The sequence below is a fragment of the Alternaria arbusti genome (assembly GCF_024043155.1).
Source record: "Alternaria arbusti strain BMP 1465 chromosome Unknown scaffold_1, whole genome shotgun sequence".
Classification (NCBI taxonomy): Eukaryota; Fungi; Ascomycota; class Dothideomycetes; order Pleosporales; family Pleosporaceae; genus Alternaria; species Alternaria arbusti.
The window spans coordinates 3,805,216-3,825,096 of record NW_026249941.1 but is presented as its reverse complement, the minus strand read 5'-3'; the positions used below and the strand labels follow the sequence as shown (position 1 = coordinate 3,825,096).

The 19,881-nt window shown below is 52.7% G+C and overlaps 7 protein-coding genes across 7 annotated transcripts; 3 read left to right on the top strand and 4 right to left on the bottom strand.

Annotated features, from left to right (window-relative positions):
* Positions 1-35: 35 nt before the first annotated feature.
* J4E86_001386 (uncharacterized protein) lies at positions 36-3,219 on the top strand (the record flags this gene model as incomplete). The annotated part of the gene is made up of 2 exons (XM_051441955.1): positions 36-142; positions 189-3,219. 2 exons carry the CDS (start codon positions 36-38, stop codon positions 3,217-3,219), a joined length of 3,138 nt encoding a protein of 1,045 aa, XP_051308126.1.
* Positions 3,220-3,732: 513 nt separating this feature from the next.
* Positions 3,733-5,838, bottom strand: J4E86_001385 (uncharacterized protein; the record flags this gene model as incomplete). Its single annotated transcript, XM_051441954.1, has 3 exons — positions 3,733-4,966; positions 5,014-5,408; positions 5,473-5,838. The coding sequence occupies 3 exons, from the start codon at positions 5,836-5,838 to the stop codon at positions 3,733-3,735; spliced, it is 1,995 nt and encodes a 664-aa protein (XP_051308125.1).
* Positions 5,839-9,274: 3,436 nt separating this feature from the next.
* Positions 9,275-13,692, bottom strand: J4E86_001384 (uncharacterized protein; the record flags this gene model as incomplete). Its single annotated transcript, XM_051441953.1, has 5 exons — positions 9,275-9,696; positions 9,750-10,380; positions 10,431-13,408; positions 13,457-13,470; positions 13,652-13,692. 5 exons carry the CDS (start codon positions 13,690-13,692, stop codon positions 9,275-9,277), a joined length of 4,086 nt encoding a protein of 1,361 aa, XP_051308124.1.
* A 1,215-nt stretch (positions 13,693-14,907) lies between these two features.
* Positions 14,908-15,763, top strand: J4E86_001383 (uncharacterized protein; the record flags this gene model as incomplete). The annotated part of the gene is made up of 3 exons (XM_051441952.1): positions 14,908-14,941; positions 14,980-15,438; positions 15,642-15,763. 3 exons carry the CDS (start codon positions 14,908-14,910, stop codon positions 15,761-15,763), a joined length of 615 nt encoding a protein of 204 aa, XP_051308123.1.
* A 146-nt stretch (positions 15,764-15,909) lies between these two features.
* J4E86_001382 (uncharacterized protein) lies at positions 15,910-16,668 on the bottom strand (the record flags this gene model as incomplete). The annotated part of the gene is made up of 1 exon (XM_051441951.1): positions 15,910-16,668. The coding sequence occupies one exon, from the start codon at positions 16,666-16,668 to the stop codon at positions 15,910-15,912; it is 759 nt and encodes a 252-aa protein (XP_051308122.1).
* Positions 16,669-17,891: 1,223 nt separating this feature from the next.
* Positions 17,892-18,797, top strand: J4E86_001381 (uncharacterized protein; the record flags this gene model as incomplete). The annotated part of the gene is made up of 1 exon (XM_051441950.1): positions 17,892-18,797. The coding sequence occupies one exon, from the start codon at positions 17,892-17,894 to the stop codon at positions 18,795-18,797; it is 906 nt and encodes a 301-aa protein (XP_051308121.1).
* Positions 18,798-18,855: 58 nt separating this feature from the next.
* On the bottom strand, positions 18,856-19,781 carry J4E86_001380 (uncharacterized protein; the record flags this gene model as incomplete). The annotated part of the gene is made up of 2 exons (XM_051441949.1): positions 18,856-19,008; positions 19,068-19,781. 2 exons carry the CDS (start codon positions 19,779-19,781, stop codon positions 18,856-18,858), a joined length of 867 nt encoding a protein of 288 aa, XP_051308120.1.
* Positions 19,782-19,881: the final 100 nt, after the last annotated feature.

Here is a 19,881-nt window from a genome sequence, read left to right as displayed (position 1 = left end):
GACTGACTGGAAGGCCTCTGCGGCGACATGCGCCAATGCCCGGAGGAGCACCCTTTCAGCTACTATGCATCCTCCTGCTATGTATAGGTTGCTGGACGACTCCCGGCTGTGGCATGACCGATGAAGCCATAGCAGAACTGAGGTAATTATATTGAATCATCAATGTCACATGTGTGCTGATTCCGCAGACAAGAGACACGCGACATCTTCTACCATGGTTTCGACAACTACATGGAACATGCCTTCCCAGAAGACGAGCTACGACCACTCACTTGCGCACCCCTCACTCGCGATCGCCATAACCCCACCCATATCGAAGTCAACGACGTTCTCGGAAACTACTCTTTGACACTGATAGACAGTTTGTCGACGCTCGCTATCCTCGCTTCCAGGCCCGACAACGATGCCGCCGGATCCAACAGACCGTTAAAAGACTTTCAAGATGGTGTTAAGTTATTGGTAGAGAATTATGGAGATGGTTCGTCAGGATCCCGTGGTCGTGGGGCAAGAGCGAGAGGCTTCGACTTGGATAGCAAAGTGCAGGTCTTTGAGACGGTCATCCGCGGTGTTGGTGGACTGCTCAGTGCACACCAGTTTGCAGTTGGAGATCTGCCCATCCGAGGTTACGATGGAAGGACCGAGAAGAAAGGAGGGCGTGAAGGGATATTCTGGCCCAATGGATTCGTTTACGATGGACAACTTCTACGGCTTGCTGTAGACCTTACGGATCGGCTGCTGCCAGCCTTCAACACGCCAACTGGCCTGCCGTACCCTCGAGTCAACCTCCGATACGGAGTACCCTTCTATGCGAAATCACCAAATAATATGGACGCCGAGCATGGCCAATGCGGCAGGGACCCAAACGACAAAGGGACCGAAGTCACTGAGACGTGCAGCGCTGGCGCCGGGAGTCTGGTCCTCGAGTTCTCTGTTCTCAGTCGACTCACTGGTGATCCGAAGTACGAAAGATTGGCCAAGGACGCCTTCTGGGCTGTGTGGCACCGCAGAAGTAGCATTGGGCTCATTGGTGCCGGTATCGACGCTGAGACAGGGCAGTGGGTGAATTCTTACACGGGTATTGGAGCAGGTATTGACAGCTTCTTTGAGTATGCCCTCAAGTCGCATATTCTTCTTTCCGGACTACCTTTCGACAAAGCACGCGAAACCACCGATTCTCCAGAAGCCTTCCTTGCTACTTGGCTCGACGCTCACGATGGCATTCGGAGACAAATCTATCGCGGAGCGCAACACCAGCATCCTCACTACGCCCAAGTCGATCTATACACTGGTGCGATCAGGGCATTTTGGGTCGATAGTCTGAGCGCATTCTATCAAGGGCTCTTGACTATGGCCGGCAAGCTCGATGAGGCTATCGAGACGCATCTACTCTACACGGCTCTTTGGACTCGCTATTCCGCAATGCCTGAGAGATGGTCAACTGCGACCGGTAGTATTGAGCATGGCCTTCGTTGGTGGGGCGGTCGACCCGAGTGGATTGAATCGACCTGGTACCTCTACCAAGCTACGAAAGATCCTTGGTATCTCTACGTAGGAGAAATGGCATTACGCGACATCAAAAGACGTTGCTGGACTAAGTGCGGCTGGGCCGGTCTGCAGGATGTACGCACTGGAGAACTGAACGATCGCATGGAGAGTTTCTTCCTTGGTGAAACTGCGAAATACCTCTTTCTGCTTTTCGACCCGTCGCATCCGCTCAATACCTGGGACGCGCCGTTTGTGTTCACGACTGAAGGACACCCATTGATCATACCGAAGAGACTTCGTCCCACTCAAAAGACGCGGCCTGATCCTGATCCGATCCTAGAGGTACCTCAGACATGTCCTCTTCCGCCAGCTCTCTTACCTTTCAGTATCTCTGCGACAGCCGCTCGGACCGATGTCTGGCATGCTGCAAGCCTTGCCAGACTACACCTGATGCCAACCATCGAGACACTTGAGTCACCCCTCGTCGAGTTCAGCGCCGACCATCCCAGCATTTCTTTATCAGACATACGTTCGCCTTCTAACTACACTTACTATCCATGGACCTTGCCGCCCGAGTTCATTCCGCACAACGCTACAAGTTCAATCTTGGCCGTCAGGACTACCTTTGATCTTTCGTTCCCCAACATGCCAAGCACATCGCTGACAGGTGCGCTCCAAAGAGTACAAGAAGGCATCTTGGTCAACTCCATGAGTGGGCTGAGACTTGGCATGGTTCGTGAGCAAGACAAGCCACGTACGATACGACAGCAGCTGGATCTGGATGAGCAATTCCGCATCTATGCGATCTCCAACATAGCTCTGGGCCGTGATGAGAAGGTTTTCATGTCTCGTTCGACCATCGACAACTTCAATCCGCTTGACCCGTTCTTCACAAGAACGCGAGATGCGCATGCGTTGGACCTGGTCATCGACGTACCGCCGCAGCCTGCACCTGCATCCTCCAAAACGCTGGCAGACCTCCTCAGCGATGCGCTCGGTGAGACAAGCAATCTATCCGACATGGACATCGCCGACGTGATCGATCTAGAAGTGGACCCTGAAGCGCTCGATAGCCAGCCGTCATACCTCGCCACCTTCCTCTCATCACTGCAAGCCCTGCTCTCCGCTCCACTACCCACTTCCACATCCGCAGCATCTCAATCCCAAGATCGGTCTGAGCAAACCTTGAAACGCCACTTCTTCCCCGCCGCGCTTCCCACCGGCCCCGGCGCAGCACCCATGCCCGACACCAAAGACCCAGAAATGACATACAGCCCAGACAACCCACTCACCTGGTCAAATATCTACGTCCACCCCACAACTCTCTGCACAGACCGTCTTCCGCTCGAGGTCGCAAAAACCCATCAAATCATCGCAATCCCTAGAGGCGATTGCTCCTTCTCGACGAAGCTGCACAACATCCCCGCTTATCCGCCCGACGCGTCTTCCCTCCAACTCGTCATCATCGTCAGTTTTCCTGAGCACGAACCCAATGAGGATAGGTATGCTGCCGATGCCGATGCCGCGACGCAACAACCCCCCGTGCAGCCGCTGCTGGATGATGTACAGTATACCCCAACCGGCATGCTACGACCCAATCCCATTCCCATGATCATGGTGGGAGGAGGGGAGGAGACTATGGCGTTGTTGAGGAGGGCAACGGGAGTAGGTGTGCGACGGAGGTATTACTTTAGGAGTCAGGGGGTTAAGATTGGGAATTTGATCGTGCTCTGATAGTAGTGTGTAAGTTGCGAAGTCGGTAGACCACGAGTTTTGTATATAGAGCGCTGGAGTAGAGAATGCATGTTCAGTCTGATGAAGCCTTTTGTAGTTGATGGTGGTTAGATACGCGCGTTGTGCATGTTTGTTCGGCGTAGCGACTAACGAGCATAGCGCGCGTACTTACGTATCTCCAGTTCCCAAAGATGGCGCAAAAACATCTTGTTCAAGAAATAATATACATGTGTATGTGAGATGGTTGTATGTTGTAAAACTCAAGACTGGTCACCGTCCCTGTCACTGTGGCTGAGTTATGAGCAGCGGATTATCATCAAAGGCTCAGAACACCAAGATGGAACGAGATGACTTCGATGTGTATGCAAGAATGATAGTTATTCATTAAAGAAACAGGAAGCAGTATATGCCCCTCTAAAACGCCGCCCAATGCAGGTATCATCATACACTCATCAACAACAACAATCGCCACATCCCATACAAAACTCCATTCCATGCTCAAACCCCATGTGTCTAGTACTCCAGCTTAACAGGCTGAACCCTCCTCTTATGCATCTTCATCTTCGTCGCCTTGGTCGAGTTGCCGCCACCGCAGACACCCTCGGGGATATCGAAACTGTTTGTGCGGCCGGTAGGAGCGTAGACCGCACCCTCACCAAGACCACGCTTTGCGAATCCGCTCCAGATCTCGCAGACGTTCTCACCGCCTGTGAGAGCCTTGTCCGCATCAACAATGGCGTCGCGGGCAGACACGAAAGTAGGGTTGCAAGGCTGCAGCGCCATACCGTCCATGACGATCTTCATAGCGAGGTACTTGCCATCAGACGGGATGCCCTTGCTGTCAAGCTTAGGCAGCCAGTCATCGTTCTTGCCGTACTTGTCGATGAGGTTCCAGAGGACCTCGTAGAGCATGGATGCCCAGATGTTGCCGATGGGGTGGACTTTCTCGTAAAGATCGGCGTCGGAGTAGACCTGTGGGTTCTTGTTGAGGTCGGTCGAGTAGAGGTAGTTCCTGATTCCGAGAGGACGTCCGCTGATCCAGTCGCCCATGGGGTACTCGGTCTTGCGGGTGTCACCGGCCTTGAGGCGGATGGCGGTCGCGTAGAAGTCGCTCCAGCCTTCGCCCATGCCGCCGGATTCGAGCAGAGAAAGGCAACCGGCGTTCAGAGGACCACCGGTGAGACGGTTGGAGAGGCCGTGGGTGTACTCGTGGATGACGACTCCGGCGTCGAAGCTGCTGTCGCGGTAGGGGGTTGTCGTGTTCCAGATGTACATGCGCATACGTGCGGGTTGGCCGTCCGGAGGTGTGGCGAAGTTGGCGTTGTTCTTGCCGGAGCCATCTTGGGCGTTGAGGTAGACGAAATCTTGACCGGCACCACCAGCGCCGTTGTTGTTGATCTCGAAGTTTCCGGCCTTTTCGTTGAAACCTAGGGTGTGCAGAACATCGTGGTACTTGTTGGCGGTGTAGAAGAGCTGAGTAATGGAGGCGTTGGCATATCCCATCCAGTCGGTGTCGTTGAGAGAGAACGGGTAGTCGAAGACCAGATCCTCGCTCTGGGGACGGGGAAGGTTGAGGAATCCGCTGTTGACGTTCTCCCAGTTGGTGTGGGCAATACCGTTGTTTCCACGGGTCGTCTTGAAAGTCTGCTTGCCATCGTTATGGTAACCGAATTCACTAGCAGCGGGAGAGAAGTCATCCTCGACAAGCTTGCGGTCGCCCTCAAATGGGTCGTTGATACCCCAGGGGCTAGAAATTGTTAGATAGGTTCATATAGAGCAGTCGTGGCTACTTACTAAACCTTGTACTCAGCATCGGCAGAGTAGTCAACAACGGCGTGCACCTTCTCGCCATCTTCCGCATCGACGTAAGAAAGCAGCCAGTTGCTCATGACATCAGTCTCAATTCTCCAGGTAAGAGCGAGCTTGCCCTCCTCATCTACGAGGTAGACAAGGCGTGCTTCAGGCTCGCTGACACATCCGGTAGTCTTCTTGATAGCGTAAGTCTCGGTAGCCTCCTTCGCCTCAGCGATAGCCTCCTCAGCAGAAACTGGGAGTCCAAGAACGTTGATAGCGGACTTGAGCGCATTGGCGGGTGCCGCGCTGTCACGTTTGCTCAGACTTGGCGGCGCTGGGATAGCACCCTTGTAGAATGAGTTTCCGAAAGAGAAAACATTGCCATCACGACCGACCTGTGGGTAATTAGCACGATTGCCAACATAGAGAGTATACGGGTTTTGGAGGTTGTTGACTTACGTTGACATTGAAGTCCGCGGTATCGATGTCAAGACCGTTGGCGGTTTGCTTGAAGTAGAAGTGAGCTACTCCATTGTCGCCGACATATGAGTCCTTGACAAGACGGAAGGTAGCATCTGGGATCGTAGCCTTGACCAGGTCGGTAGCAACGTCCTCCGCACTAGCACGCTTCGCAAGTGTGTTGATGTTGGGATCAGCCACAACTTCGGCCACGTTCTTGTAGGCGGCAGCATGCTTCATGCGGTACGAGTCCAAGTCGACAGCGCGGCGAGTAAGTGTGCTGCGGCCTTGCCATGAAGCGTGGGGGTGGCCATAGACGCTGATGGCAGACAGCGATGCCAGCGACGCGAGAAGTACGGAACGCATCGTGGGAACGAGTGAAGTAGAAATGAGAGACTAGGGACAGGTGATGTGCTCAAAAGTAATGCTTTGAAACAGTATACCACTCCTCTTATACATGAACAGCTGCCTCGCCACATCTACCCCCCGAACGACTCTCCACACTCGGTCCTGACCCTTTTGAGAATACGGAGCGAATGGTTGATGCAACACCAGGCGCGTACGATTAGTAGGCCGTCCACGCGACAAGGGAACGATCACCGGCTGCCTTTCTCGGACTGGCTGCACGCGTAGTCGACCGGCGCGATGGTAGGAGACAGCAGAGCGGAGGCTTGGCGACACTGTGAAATAGGCAGGCAAGCTTCGGAGGCCCTGTTATATTGGTCTGGGCATTATATCGTGCATTGTGTGCCCGAGGCGACGATCCTGACCTTCCGGATAGAGCCATGGGCCGGGAGATCACGAATGTTTCATGCGTTCACATGGAGAAGGCAAAAGTACCTTTGCGGTATCGGACGACAACGGCGGCGGAGCCCCTGAAGTAGCGTGCCGTCGCCTTGCCCGTGAGGAGGAAGGGAATACGCGTCGCTACTTTTGTTTTGCCTGCAGGAACCCGTAGGAAGCGGCTATTGCAGACTGCCAACGAACACGAGAATGTACCGGCAGCAGACTTGTCTCGCAGAGAGGTCCTCTGACTCCGGATAGGCGCATGATGAAAGGACTAATTAGACACTTCGGTGTAGCCGCAGCTGTAGTGGAAAAGATAGTCAGGCTGGGCGCATTGGTCGCCTGCCTCTTTCGCTGTAGCGGGTCCGTGTTGTGGCTTTCGAGGCCCGCTCCGTGGAATTACGATCGCTGCCCAGAGGCGATCGAGCGTGCAACACAACGGCGCATGTGGCTGCGACGAAGACGCAGGGAATTGCGGGAGCCTTCTCGAGATGGCGAAATGCAGCTGAGGAGTTGTGGTTGGAGGAAGTAAGCACGAGATGAAGCATGCCAAGGGAGCTATTTTAGTGTAGGGCCCCTTATCTCCACGATAAGACTGACTCTCCCACGATTCAACATCTCAACTGCGACGAATGAGGAGAAACTTAAGAGAGGCCCTACTTCTGCGCGAGATGTGTCGTTCAGCGAGTTGCGCCATCCTTATCTCAGGAATCTATCGACGCTGTCTGCCTCGACTGTGCATGCGCACCCCACGCGACATGTGCGCGTGTTTTCAGTGATCGGCGAAAGCGCCACGAGTCGTCCGCCCTTCCATCTCTTAAGCTCGAGCCTGATGAGTCTCTTCGCACGTAGCTTCGGTTGTGTGCTGTGCGAACGATACCATCTCTTAAACAATCTCAATCATCCTCTTCGCCCGCTCCGGTAGACCCCAAGTATTCTCGACTTCACTCAAAAACTTACACGCACCAACCAATCTATACCTATTCCTCACAGCATTGTCCTGGACTCCAGACCCCGCCGAAGGTCTAAGTACAAACGCGATTACTGATCCCTCGAAACTCCATATCTCGTCCCCTTGCTTCACATCATTAGGGCATTTCCCATATCTTCCTCGATCCGTGCTGAAGACCGCGTATTGCTCTTGGGTTTCCGTACGGACATCTGTATAACGTCTCCATCTTTCGTCCGGTCCAAAGATGTTGCTTTGCAGAAATTTAGAGACGTGACGAGACGTCTCTGAGTCGGATATGTGCTCAAGCACATCATAGCCTTTCGGGGCGATGAATCCAGTGATGGTTTCTTCTTGACTTTCACCCCAGAGACGAAGAATGTGGAGTCTGTCTGGACCCTTGTTGTTCATGTTTTCATGTTCTAGCACACCACAAATATCGCTCGAAAACGGGAGCCATGGCATCGGCTTGCGGAAACCGAGGCTCCAGGAAGGTAGGTCGTGTTCGTTTTGCTGCGGGGTTGTTCCTACTGCACAGCAGAGAAGGCTGATGGACCACTTCCTTTCTAGTAGTAATCTAGTGACATCCGCGTAGAGTTCCCTTACGGACAAACTGTAGTCTGGTTTCATCTGTTCCTGGTCGTCTGCAGGAATTAGACTGCGAAGCCCATAGATGTGATCGCGCGCATCGCTGGCGTTCCTGTGACTGGCGAACTGCAACGCGCGTAAAAGTTCCATACTGCCTGCTACACGCACTATGCGCGTCTTGAGAAACTCATCTCTCAGCATGCATGTCTCCTGGGCGCGATATGATGCATCAACAATTACAGCCGGACAAGGTACTGCCTCTGGGTCTGGCGACGTGCAGTCCGCAAGGACGCTGTCCAGCGAGAGCAGAGGAATTTGGTGGCGACCGAAGAGACATATTGGATCGATCCGCGAGAGCGCGATTTCCTGTACGATCCACACTCTTGACCAGTACTCGTGGGTGGCTAGCCATGTAAGCATAGCTGTAGCTGTTCTTTGATGCTGCTGAATGCGATCCAGAGCGTCGGCATTGTCGGGTAAGCGTGTAGGCCTCATGGTGCGTACTGCGTCGGCCATATGGCTTACGCCCCGTCTCGATTGAAAGGACCGCCGCAGGATTAGATGATGCCACCATAGTCTCCAGGCACCTCGGATGAGGCGATTGCATAGCGGTGCGCTTTCTGGAAGGCGGAATGGCGGCGACCAACTACCGTCAGCCCAACTCTCGTCTGGGCATCCAAGCGATACCCAAGTTTGTCTCCCTTGTTTATATATTCTTCCCATCAGTGCCACTTGCTTGTTCTTCTCATCGTTATTTCCCTGGTCTATGCAAAGTGCGTCAGCCCAGATAGTGATTGTGAAGAATCGTCGGCGAAGCGCTCGCAGAGCTACAAAAAGGTTTGCGGATACGTCGATGGTTTGATCATTGACGCTTATAGACCTTCTGCCTCCTGATCTGCCCCATGTATAGGATAGAGTGTTGTACCGAGGTTTGAAGAATCGGTCGAGGGAAATTACTTCTATTTTGCACGATATGGCATCGTCCCATGGTCCAGGCTGGATTTTGAGAGCACGAATCTGGTTTTGGGTGTGATCAAGAGGTTCGTATATATATTTTGTCGCTGTCTGGTGGTAGAGACGTCGCTTCCGCGGAGATTGAACGGCATAGCAACAGGTTACATGGATTGCGCGAATGCGGTGGCAGGCTTGCAAAGCATTAGCAAAAGGAGCCTTGATCAAAAACATCGCTGCCGCTGCCGCTGTCGCTTCTAGCACCATTAACTCGTTATCTGGCTGTGGTGAGTTGTGCCTGGTTTCGAGCTGGCGCCTGCATCTCGATTACATAGCTCGTTCCGTAAGCGCTAGGCTATATTGGATCCTGAGCATACCACCAAGGCAAGAACGACCTCACACTTACAGTACACGCGCAGAATACCAACAATTTATAAGCAATTTATACAAGAGCACTGCCTAGGTGTACTACTCTAAGGTCCATGCGTTCCACACAGAATACGAGGTAAGGTGATAAGAGCTCCAGTCCTAAGCCCTATCCCACCTCTCCATGCCTTCCTTCTTCATAGTCTCATACCACTTCCTCACATACTCCAAACCAGCATGCGGACCATAAATTCTCTTCTCCCACTGCGGCACCGGAGCCTTCAGTCCCGTCTCCTCCTCACACTTGCGCATCAGCTCACTTAGCGTGCCACCGCGATCAATGGTGTTGTCGGTGCTATAGACGCCCTCTTTGGCACGCGCCTCGCGTTTCTTACTGCGGAGAGTAGATGTAGCGAATTTATCGAATGTGAAGTTGTGCGGGTTGACGACAACGCCGTAGTTCTCTGCGGCACCTTCGGGGGTGACGAGGTGGCGGTGAACTTCTTGTGCTACGCGTTCGGGTGGGCGGGTCAAGGGGTCGCCGAGGCCGCCGCCACCCCAGGTTATCCATTCTAGTACGTCGCCTGGGGGTTATTAGTTTTGTAGTCCACGCACGCGAACAATGAGTGCGACCTACCTGGGTAGACGTGTATGAAATCTTGCTTCGATTGACAGAACTCCATATTGTCCTTCTCGGCTGGTGTACCGTAGCTGTTTTTTCGGTAGACAACCTTTCTCGATCTGCTTCCAGGCTTTCCGCCGTTGACGCCCCAAGCCTTAGTCAACCATCGGTCGTCATGCGTGCTGACGTCGCCTTCGCATAGCCATCTGTACAACGTCCTCTGTGCATTACCACCGCGGTAGAAACCAGCGCCACCAGAATCTGGCAATGCCTCGTTGGCTTCGATGACGACGGGGTAGTAGAGCTCGATGTTCTCAGCTGGGATGGACTTGATAGCTGGGAACAGACAGTGACAATCTGGTCCGTCGCCGATTGGTCGCGCAGGCACGCCACCGAACCCGATTTGGAAGAGCAAGTAAAATTCGCCATCGGGCTTGAAACCAGAGTAGAAGAGATATGGTGAGTCGGAGAAACCTGCTGCACAACGGTAGGCGGGGTTTTGTTGGCCGAATAGCGCTTGCAAAACGTCCATGATCCGACCGAGGAGATGAGTGCGGCAACTGACGGCTGCTGGACGCACGGGACGGAGGATGGTACCAGCCGGGATCTTGATGTCTAGCAATTCATGGAATCCATCGTTCACCACCTACCAGAATTAGTTACGTTTTGTCATATTCTGGCGCTTGATTTACTTACAGCGTACGGATCGTAGATGGCGAGCAAATGGTAACCGATGAACATCTTTAATAACGTGACAGACAGATAGAAGTTCATCGAGCTGTTTGACTGCGGCGAAGTGCCATCCCAATCGAAAATAAGCTTCCCGTTCTCCTTCTTCATGGAACAAGTGATGGCATATGGACCAACTCCTTGACCATCGTCGTCGATGAAATCAGTGAAGCTTGACACCTCATCGCTGATCTTGTCATTGATGATCCTGCTAATGGCAAGCTTGTTCTGCTCCAGTAGGTAATCCGCAGCTGCCTCGTATACCTCCAGACTGTAGCGTCCGCATAGTTCGGTGACACGGGTAGCAGCTGTGCGGCAAGCGGTAACAAGCGCCATGAGGTCACTTTGAAACCAGTCTGGTGTACGGGAATTGCGGAAGAGTACCGTCGCGAGAGTTTCATTGTAAACATCCTTTGTATAGAGCTTCACAATAGGTACTTGAAGGCCGTCCTCGTAGATGGTGCTGGCGTTGATGCTCATAGAACCTGGTACTTTTCCTTGCATATCAGTTATGTGGCCGAAATTTGCTGCCCAACCTATGAGGTTATGCTCGTAGTAAATGGGGAGTACAACGAGAACGTCGTTAAGATGCGATACGGCGCCGTCGGTTTGGTATACATCATTTGTGACGAACACGTCGCCTTCTTCGACTGTGCCTTTCCAACCGTCCAGAAACTGCTGTATGAAAGACCCAAATTGACCGACCAGCATTTGGCCACGTCTGTTGGTGATGACATTGAATTCGTCTTGTTGTTCCCGAATCGCCGGGCTCATGGCGCAACGAAGCAGAAGAGCATCCATTTCTCGTCTGATAGAACCCAGTGCGGAGGCGATCAGAGTAGCGATGATGGGCTGCTCTTTGATCAATTCTTGAGCCGACTCTTTGGTATGCGCGATCTTTCCGTGTTCCTTTTTCTCGGTGGGCCAGATGAGTATGTTGCCCATGGAGTCGATCTTTCCGTAGTATTCAGGAAGGATGAGGGTGTTCGAGTCCATCTCAGTAACAACCGCTGGACCATGTATGATTTTGCCAGCTCCTCCGATCTTGGACCGATCCCAGAAAGTTGCCTCGACCTTCTTCCCATCCCAGACGATGACCTGTTTAGCTGTGATTGCGTCTTCGCAAGGTTCAGAAGTACGAGCATCTTCCAGGGGCTTGAAAGCCACCTCTTCGGAAGCGTCAATGACTTTAGCACGCAAGCGCATTGTCTCCATCTCAGCATGCGCATGTGAGAAGCCGAATTGATGTTGGTGGGCCTCGTTGAACTTGCAACGGAATATATCCACCAGCTCTTGGGAGTTATTGAACTCGTCGGAAGTCAGATCCACAGTAAGTGTCATGGCTTGGCCCTTGTAACGCATATCTGCTTGGTACACGACATGCAGAGCAGCGTTTTCGTCTGCAAGCGAGGTCTTCATCGTTCCTACACCGCCGGACTTGAGATTCAATAACGTCTCTTTGAGCTCTTCCTCGGTTATCTCGGAGAATGCGCGAATGTACGTGCAACTCTGCTCGTGCGACATCTTCGTAATAGCATCACCTTGCGCGCATAGCACACCGGGGGAAGGAGGAACAATGACAGGCCAGGAACCAAGAAGCTGACCAAGGGCGTTACCATGAAGTGGACCAGCACCACCGAGAGCGACCAATGCAAAGTCGCGCGGATCGTAGCCTTGCTCGACAGATACCAGCCGCAGAGCACCGTGCATGGATTCGTTTACCAAGTCGATAATGCCCTCAGCTGCGGAAGCTGTATCAAGACCCATTTGCTTAGCGATCGATTCGACTGCAGCTGTAGATGCGGTGACATCCAACTGGAACTTTCCACCGAGCAATTTCGATGGAAGGCGACCTAACGCCAAGTTTGCATCGGTCACAGTAGCCTGGGTGCCACCTTTTCCGTAAGCTGCAGGGCCAGGTGTAGCACCGCTAGACTCGGGTCCAACACGCAGAGTCTTCGTGAAGTCATTGAAGATTGCGATAGAGCCACCGCCGGCTCCTACAGTATTAACATCCACGCTTGGTGCTCGTACTGACAGGTGACCGATCGCGGTCTCTCGTCGGATGATGGCATCGCTTCCCGGGAGTAGAGCGCAGTCAGTGGAAGTTCCGCCCATGTCGAATGTGATTAGATTCTTGTAGGGTGTGTTTTTCGCGACTAGATGAGAAACAGCCTTGACGCCACCAGCTGGCCCACTCATGAGGATGCGCACCGGTGTCTCGCCAGCAAGGTGGGTTGAAGTCAGGTCGCCATCGGATTTCAAGATGCGGATCGTGTCTGTGTCTTTCTCGAGCTTCTTTTGCAGGTTCTGCATATAACTCTTTACCACCGGTTTGACGATGGCGTTGGCAGCTGTCGTAACGGTACGCTCGTACTCTTGGATCTCCGGCAATACATCTGTAGAAGTGACGATCTCGACATCTGGCCCAAACTCGCTGCTCAATATGGCCCTGATGCGTTCTTCATGGGCGCTGTTCGCGAAGGAGTTGATCAGCGATACGGCGATTGCTTGCGGCTGTTGTCTCTTCAGATCTTGCAAGTCCTTTCGTAATTCATCCTCGTCCAACTCGTAGAAGACTTCACCGTCAATCTTGATACGCTCTTTGACTTCTACAGTCCTCTCGAGAGGCACGAGAGGGTCGGGCTGTTCGTAGTGCATCCATGAGCCTAATCCGCCTGGTATCTGGCTTCGCCGTGTGGACAGTATGTCCTTGTGACCCTTGGTGACGATGAGACCGCATTTGGCGCCTTTGCCTTCAAGCACCGCATTGGTACCTGTGGTTGTGCCATGGTGTATGTACTCAAACCTGCCGTCCCAGTTGTACTTCTCTTTCAAGATTTTGCGTGCCTGTTGCACTCCGTCTTGCACACCAATAGACTGATCTGTCGTGTCGGTCGGCACTTTTGTGCGTACCGCTTCGCCGTTCGGGGTGATGACGCAGACTAGACTCGATTAAGAGATGAAGCATACTTTGTGGAAAAGGGCCGTACCGTCGGTGAAGGTTCTAGGATCGTGTTAGCCGCGCTCCTTGACGTGGGCCATGTTCAGACAAGCCGCGAGGTGCTGGCATCTGTGGATTCGGGGAAGTTCTGGATGTTCGCCGCAGGTGCCAGGAAGAAGCTAGCGGGTGGGCGTCCAGGCCTCCCACCGGTTCATGAGGCAAAATTGAGGCGATCATTACTTACCCTCCGACATCAACGCCGAGTCTGTAACCAGGCGTGGCCATGGTGTCGTAGCCGAATCGCGGTTCAGCGATGAGGTTGAGTCTATCCCAGTCTTACAACGAGGACTCGATGATGGATTACCGGATGGCCCTGCGTCATGCTATAACCATGCTTTTTGGAGCTGCTGCTAATGCGCCGAGGCCGCGCCGAGCATTCACAAATACAATAGCGTTCGTGCTATCAGAGGCTCCATTGCCGCTGTCAGACACTGCGCCCTGCCCATAGTGGCAGTCACCATTGCGCTTGGGGAAGGCGTCTAACGGATGCCGCAATCACGGCACTGGCGATGATTGGAATGTTGAGGACGATCGGTGTTAGCTATCGTTTGGATGCGGGGTCGGTGAGAGCTAATTGCAGTCGTGTTATCTTGGATTATCTGCCTCTGCCTCGGTGCTGCAGAAGCTGCCGTTATCACCGGATGATGCTTGACGCGAAAAGTGGATGAGGATGCTCGGCGCGTGGACCGGGGGCGACGCGCTTCGCTTAGGTGCTTCCGACGAGGTCGCGAAGCATCACACTCGTCCTCCTCAAATACTTCATCACGATTTTCTATTCATCAGCAATGGCGCTCGATCTAGTGGAGAGAACTACTGACGCCGTGCGCACACACGAGGAGACCAGGCGCGATGCTCGTCTTACGCCAATGAGATCCGACTGTCATACTTGATGACGTCACACATCGCTCTTTCTACTGCTATCCAGAACAAAGAGCTTTGGCAAACCACGACGACGCAGCATGTGAAAGATGCCTTTCTTTGATGCTGATTATTTTCTTTATATGAGAAACTCAGCTGTACGCCGATCTGGCAGCACTTACCGCAGGATGTCTTCAACATCGGAGCAGTCGACCACAGCAAACTGCTACGACGATCCCTAACATCAGCAGAAAGCTCGTTGTAGAATAGTAAACATGGCCTCAGTCAGATCTCCGGTATCAGTTCTTACAGACCCTTTCTGACGAAATTGATGATGACAAACACGTAATTATACGTTTGTACATCGCGCTAGATAAGGCCAACATCATACGCGACGTAAGTCACGAGATTTATTCTTCCGTCGCCGATACGTACTAACATCGATCTAGCGCTTTGTGATCAAAAAGGTCACGACGGATGACAGAGCCATCTTCAATGAGCGACAGGCAGTTTGCCGGATCATCGACACCCTTCCCAATTCCGGCGCAATACTAAAACACAGATTCTGGTCGTGTCACGACCATGGCGAGCATCTCGGTCCCGATTCCAAACACAGGTACGAGGTGAAAAGATATATGGACTTTTGCTCTGCAGGCACACTATCCAACATCATCGAAGAATACAGTGCGGAAAAATGGCAGCAGGATACCGACGACCAGATTCCTGAACCCATGTTTTGGATCACTCTCATCACAATCTCAGAAGCAATCTACAACCTGACGACCGGATTGATGTACACGCCGGGTATGGACGATGCAGCAGAGGCCTTTGGGTGGATACCAAAAGTGCATCGCGACATCAAGCCCAGCAATATCTTCTTTATGGAGCCTCAGGAACCCTTCGCTTCTTTCCCGCGACCTGTGCTAGCAGACCTCGATGACATGCTTGAGCTCTTTGGATATGAGGAGTACACCAAGAAGTACCACTTGTTCACCCGAGGCTACGCTGCACCTGAGAACAATATCGAGCTGCACACCCTAGAACCCGACTCCCAAGGCTTCGGCTACTTCCAAAGGCAGCCGCTCTCCTGCAAAACAGAGATCTGGTCTCTGGGTACCGTACTCTGGGAGATGATGCACAGTTTTCTTGGTCCCCACAAGGCTCAAGGCCTTTGGCACGGCGCTATCACCAATACCATACATCGAGATCATACACGGAGTCGCTTTCTTACGCATACCGTTCCTGTGCTAGCGCCTACGATGGATGAGCCAAACTACACAAGGGATTTGATAGGGATATTTGAACTGTGTAATCAGAGTATACCGGCAAGAAGACCGACGGCGGTAGGTTTGAGGAGATTGGTGGAGAGGAAGATGAGGAGGGCGCAGAAGTGCTTGGGAAGATTTGGGGGAGATGTGGAAGAGAGGATGCGGGTTAGGTACAGGAAGGAGGAGTTTGGTATGAGACCGGATGCCGAGATGAGGAAGAGGCGACGTTGACTACATGTAGTAACTCGATATATATTCATAGCTCATCTAATCATACATAATGCCGTATGAACACCGACGTCCCGTTAGGTGTCACTTACTTCGCAGCCATCATCTCCAAGAACTTGTCACCCAGCGCATTCGCTGCCATTGGGTTGTCGCCGGTAACAAGCTCCCTATCCACAGTAATACTTCCCATAGACTTAGCAACGCCCTCCTGCATATCCGCGCCCTCTTGTCTAAGCGTGCCCTCAACCTTGTCTATCTCACCCCGGAAGATGGTCTCCATCAACTTCTCTTCAGCATCCGACCAGCTCGTCATCTTGTAGCCAGCGTACTCAAACTTCTTGCTCGGACCGTACTTGGTCGAGAGGAAGGCCCAGGGTCCGTGGCATATCGCAGCAGTTGGCTTCGACGAAGTGTGGAAGTGTGTGAGTATGCGACCGAGATCCGCATTGTCGCCCAAGTCGGACAAAGGAGCGTGACCGCCGGGGATGAAGACACCGCCGTAGTTCTTCAGTTCGTCGTCGCTGATCTCGGAGAACTTCTTTGGTCGCGAGAAGCCGTTCTCTTTCTTCATGCGCTCGATGAGCTCCAGCTCTCTTTGCTTCTCGTAGTAGTTTCCAGCAAAGGCTGCGAGAGATACGCTGAGTGGGTCTGGTGTGGGTTCTTTGCCCTCTGGTGATGCGAATGTCACTTCGTAGCCGGCGTCGAGGATCTTTTGGAGAGGCTTCGCTAGCTCCATGAGGAAGTAGCCTGAGTCTTGAGATACGGTCTTTCCATCACTTCCAGTGTTGTATAGGGGGAAGGAGGACGCGTCGGAGAGCACGATGAGGACTTTCTTGTTTGCCGCCATGATGATTGATTTGGAGTTGTATATGTAGGTTGGTAGGAACAGGTTGTTTAATGTTTCGGAATTTGAGAAGTGAATTGGGTATCAAGGTGTCTTGTATAGGAGATGGGAAAGGGCGATACGAGGGGTTGGTGTATATGTTTATGGTTTTCGCTGCAAGGTCAGTATGACGTAGGCGCCTTCTGTCCTTCAGAAACGTCACACCCCCCCAACTCTCCCGAGGTCCACTTAGGTAGTCGACGTGTTGCACAAACTTCGATACTCTGTCTCGGATAACCTCGGCACAATCTTGCGTCATCGTCCTGATGGACGACCTTGTACGGGAAGAAGACACGTCGCGTCGCGTGTGAAGGCGGTTCGTTGCATGACTCGTCCCGCATCGCAAGATGACTCGCTGGTGCCATTCATCTCAATTCTTCAACTCCTCCAAACATTCACTACGAACGTACGCAACTGCAAGAGAACGAGATGTATATAGCCAGGCTGCAGAATAACGCCTGTAAAGGTGTCCTGGAGACGTCAAAAAGCACACTGGGTCCTAAGGTCCGTGCCGCGAGAATTCAGCAGCATCGCACATGTGTCCACAGCGCAAGAGTCGCAGTCCTGGACGCCTGAAAGTCGTGCAAGAGCCTTGTTGAGGCCGTCGCGTTCAGGCAACAGTAAAAACACCAAGAAGACAACATAACAACATTACGCATAGTTTGAATCATCCTGTAGCTAAACAAAAACGTTATATCAGGCGGACTCCAGCTAGATGATGCATCGATACTCAACGCTAGGTACTGACATTGCCACCCCCCGTCCTGCACACCATTACTATGCGCCTCTACACTCACGTATTCTTTCTTTTTTCCATCTTGTCAACTGCGCTAGCGCTGTGGAATTCAAAAGACCCCTGTCCCACTTCCATCGAGGCAAAAATTGACGCTGACCCTTCCCGGTCCCTCGACGACCGCTTCCCATACGACGTCACACCCTTCACAACCTGGGACTCCGTCCACTCAGCCCTCCTTACCTGCCCTAACATATCCACCCTCGACATCGGTGTCTACGGGTTCTGCAGTACATGGCCCGACCGGATGAACCTACCGCTCAGCCCTTTCGGCAGGGAGAGATATCCCGATATCAGATCTTTGAAGGTTGAAGGCTATCAGTGGGAGACATGGCAGCATCACGAAATTTGGAAAGGGCCGAAGTGTCTAGCGCCAGGCAAGCTGGAATGTTTCATGGACACATTGTATTGGGTCTACAAAGGCCATTGGATAAGCTGGCTTGGATGGCGCACTCAATCGAAAGAGCAGTGCGAAAAGACCAACGCGGAGCTGTGGCTTGACGCAATGAACTGGACGCGTATCGAAGAGCTTTCTGTAGACACCGTCCCGGAAAGCGTGCGGAAGGTTCTCTCGCAGTCGCGAGCGCTGCGCTCGCTGAACACGACAGACGGCGAACTCATCCTCGACTTGCCAAAGAACACGCTGACGCACCTGTCTCTTGTCAACGGCGAGCGCGACACCTTCCTCTTCGAAGACATTCTGAACCAGCAGGGCGGATCTTTGGAGAGTCTTGAGATGCGCTGGGATACTGAGCATTATCCATGGAGGTATGACGGCGATCTCGACGACGAGATTCAGATGATAAGAAACAGCGCAAAGAAAATCAGGCATCTAAGCATAAACATCTTCCGTAACGCTAGCAGCTCACCCTTGGAAACGCTGGGAAAGATCGTTACCATACCCACGCTACGAGAAGCAAACTTTTGGATAGACATACTCGGGCCACGGGAGTGGAGTTACAAAGAGCTCCGCGCCCTCGGAGAACAGCACGCAGAGGCAGAAGGCGGCAGATACCTATTTCTCAACAGAAAAGGTGCGCTGAATATCTTCAATTACATGCGAGACAAGAAGCAAGGGCAAGAGCTGGAAAGAGCAACTTTTTGGATTGGTGACTGGACACGGAATTGGCTCTGGGAAACCCCAAGAGCGCATGTAAAATGTGAAGCGAAAGCAGATGTTGATACGGAAGACTGGTGTGTGGTGGATGATCAGTGGCCACACTACCCGATGTTCGTGCTCACTCCACGGGTAGAAGCCCTGGAAATTATGGACACGGATTTCCGATGTGGAACGACATGAGCTCTGAACCTTGAATCTACGTTGGCTTCTCGGTAGATACATGCATATGTTCACGACTTTAGTCGTGACTGACGGTGGGATCCCATGCGCAGGGCTCATACACTCCGGCATCCAGGCTCTTCATCTCTTCGGCTGTGAGCTCGAAGTCATAGATTTGGGCGTTCTCCTCGATGCGAGATTTGGTTACGGATTTGGGGAGCGGTATGAATCCCTGTAACAGCAACATCAGTTCATTGCTCCCTAGCAAAGAGTTATTGCATTCATGCTCACCATCTGTATACTCCATCTCAGCAATATCTGCGAAGGCGTCTTGTTGTACTTCTTCGCGAGTGGCTTGAGCAGCGGATCGTCGTTTTTTGTTGCGCGCACGATTGGACTGTATGCTTCGCATAACACACCTCGCTGCTTGCACCAGTCTACGATGTCTGGACGCGCGAGCCACGGGTGAAGCTCTACCTGATTGACGCTGAGGACTCCACCTTTGCCCTTCCCCTCTTTTGCCTCCGTCTCTTTGGTCCACGCTTCTAGCTCTTCTAGATGATGCACGCCGTAGTTCGAAACGCCAATTGAGCGAATCTTGCCTGCCTGTACACCCTCAACTAGCGCTTTCCACGCACCGATGCGGTTCTCCTTACCGCCGTAGGGACTGTGCAGGAGGTAGAGATCGACGTAATCGAATCCGGTGATCTTGAGGGTGTTTTCGATGTGCTGTTTCGAGTTCTCATAGTTCATGTCTTTCGGAGGGATCTTTGTCGTGAAGAATAGCTCTTCTCTTGGAATGCCCGACTTCTTCATGCCTTCCGCAGATGGTTGCTCGTTCCGGTAGGCGACGGCAGAATCAACGTGGCGATAGCCGACTTTGAGCGCGTGCTCAACCACCTCGGAAGCGATGTCTGCTGGTGTTTGGTAAACGCCATATCCAAGGACGGGGATCTTGTAGCCTGATGGCATGGTCTGTTGCGAGTTGATGGTGAGCCCTGCCATCATTGCTGATGACGTATGGAAGGACCGAGGTGATCTGGGAAGGGGCAATTGAGAACGTAGATTTGACAATCTTGTGAGGGCAGCAGTACGCATAGTACCT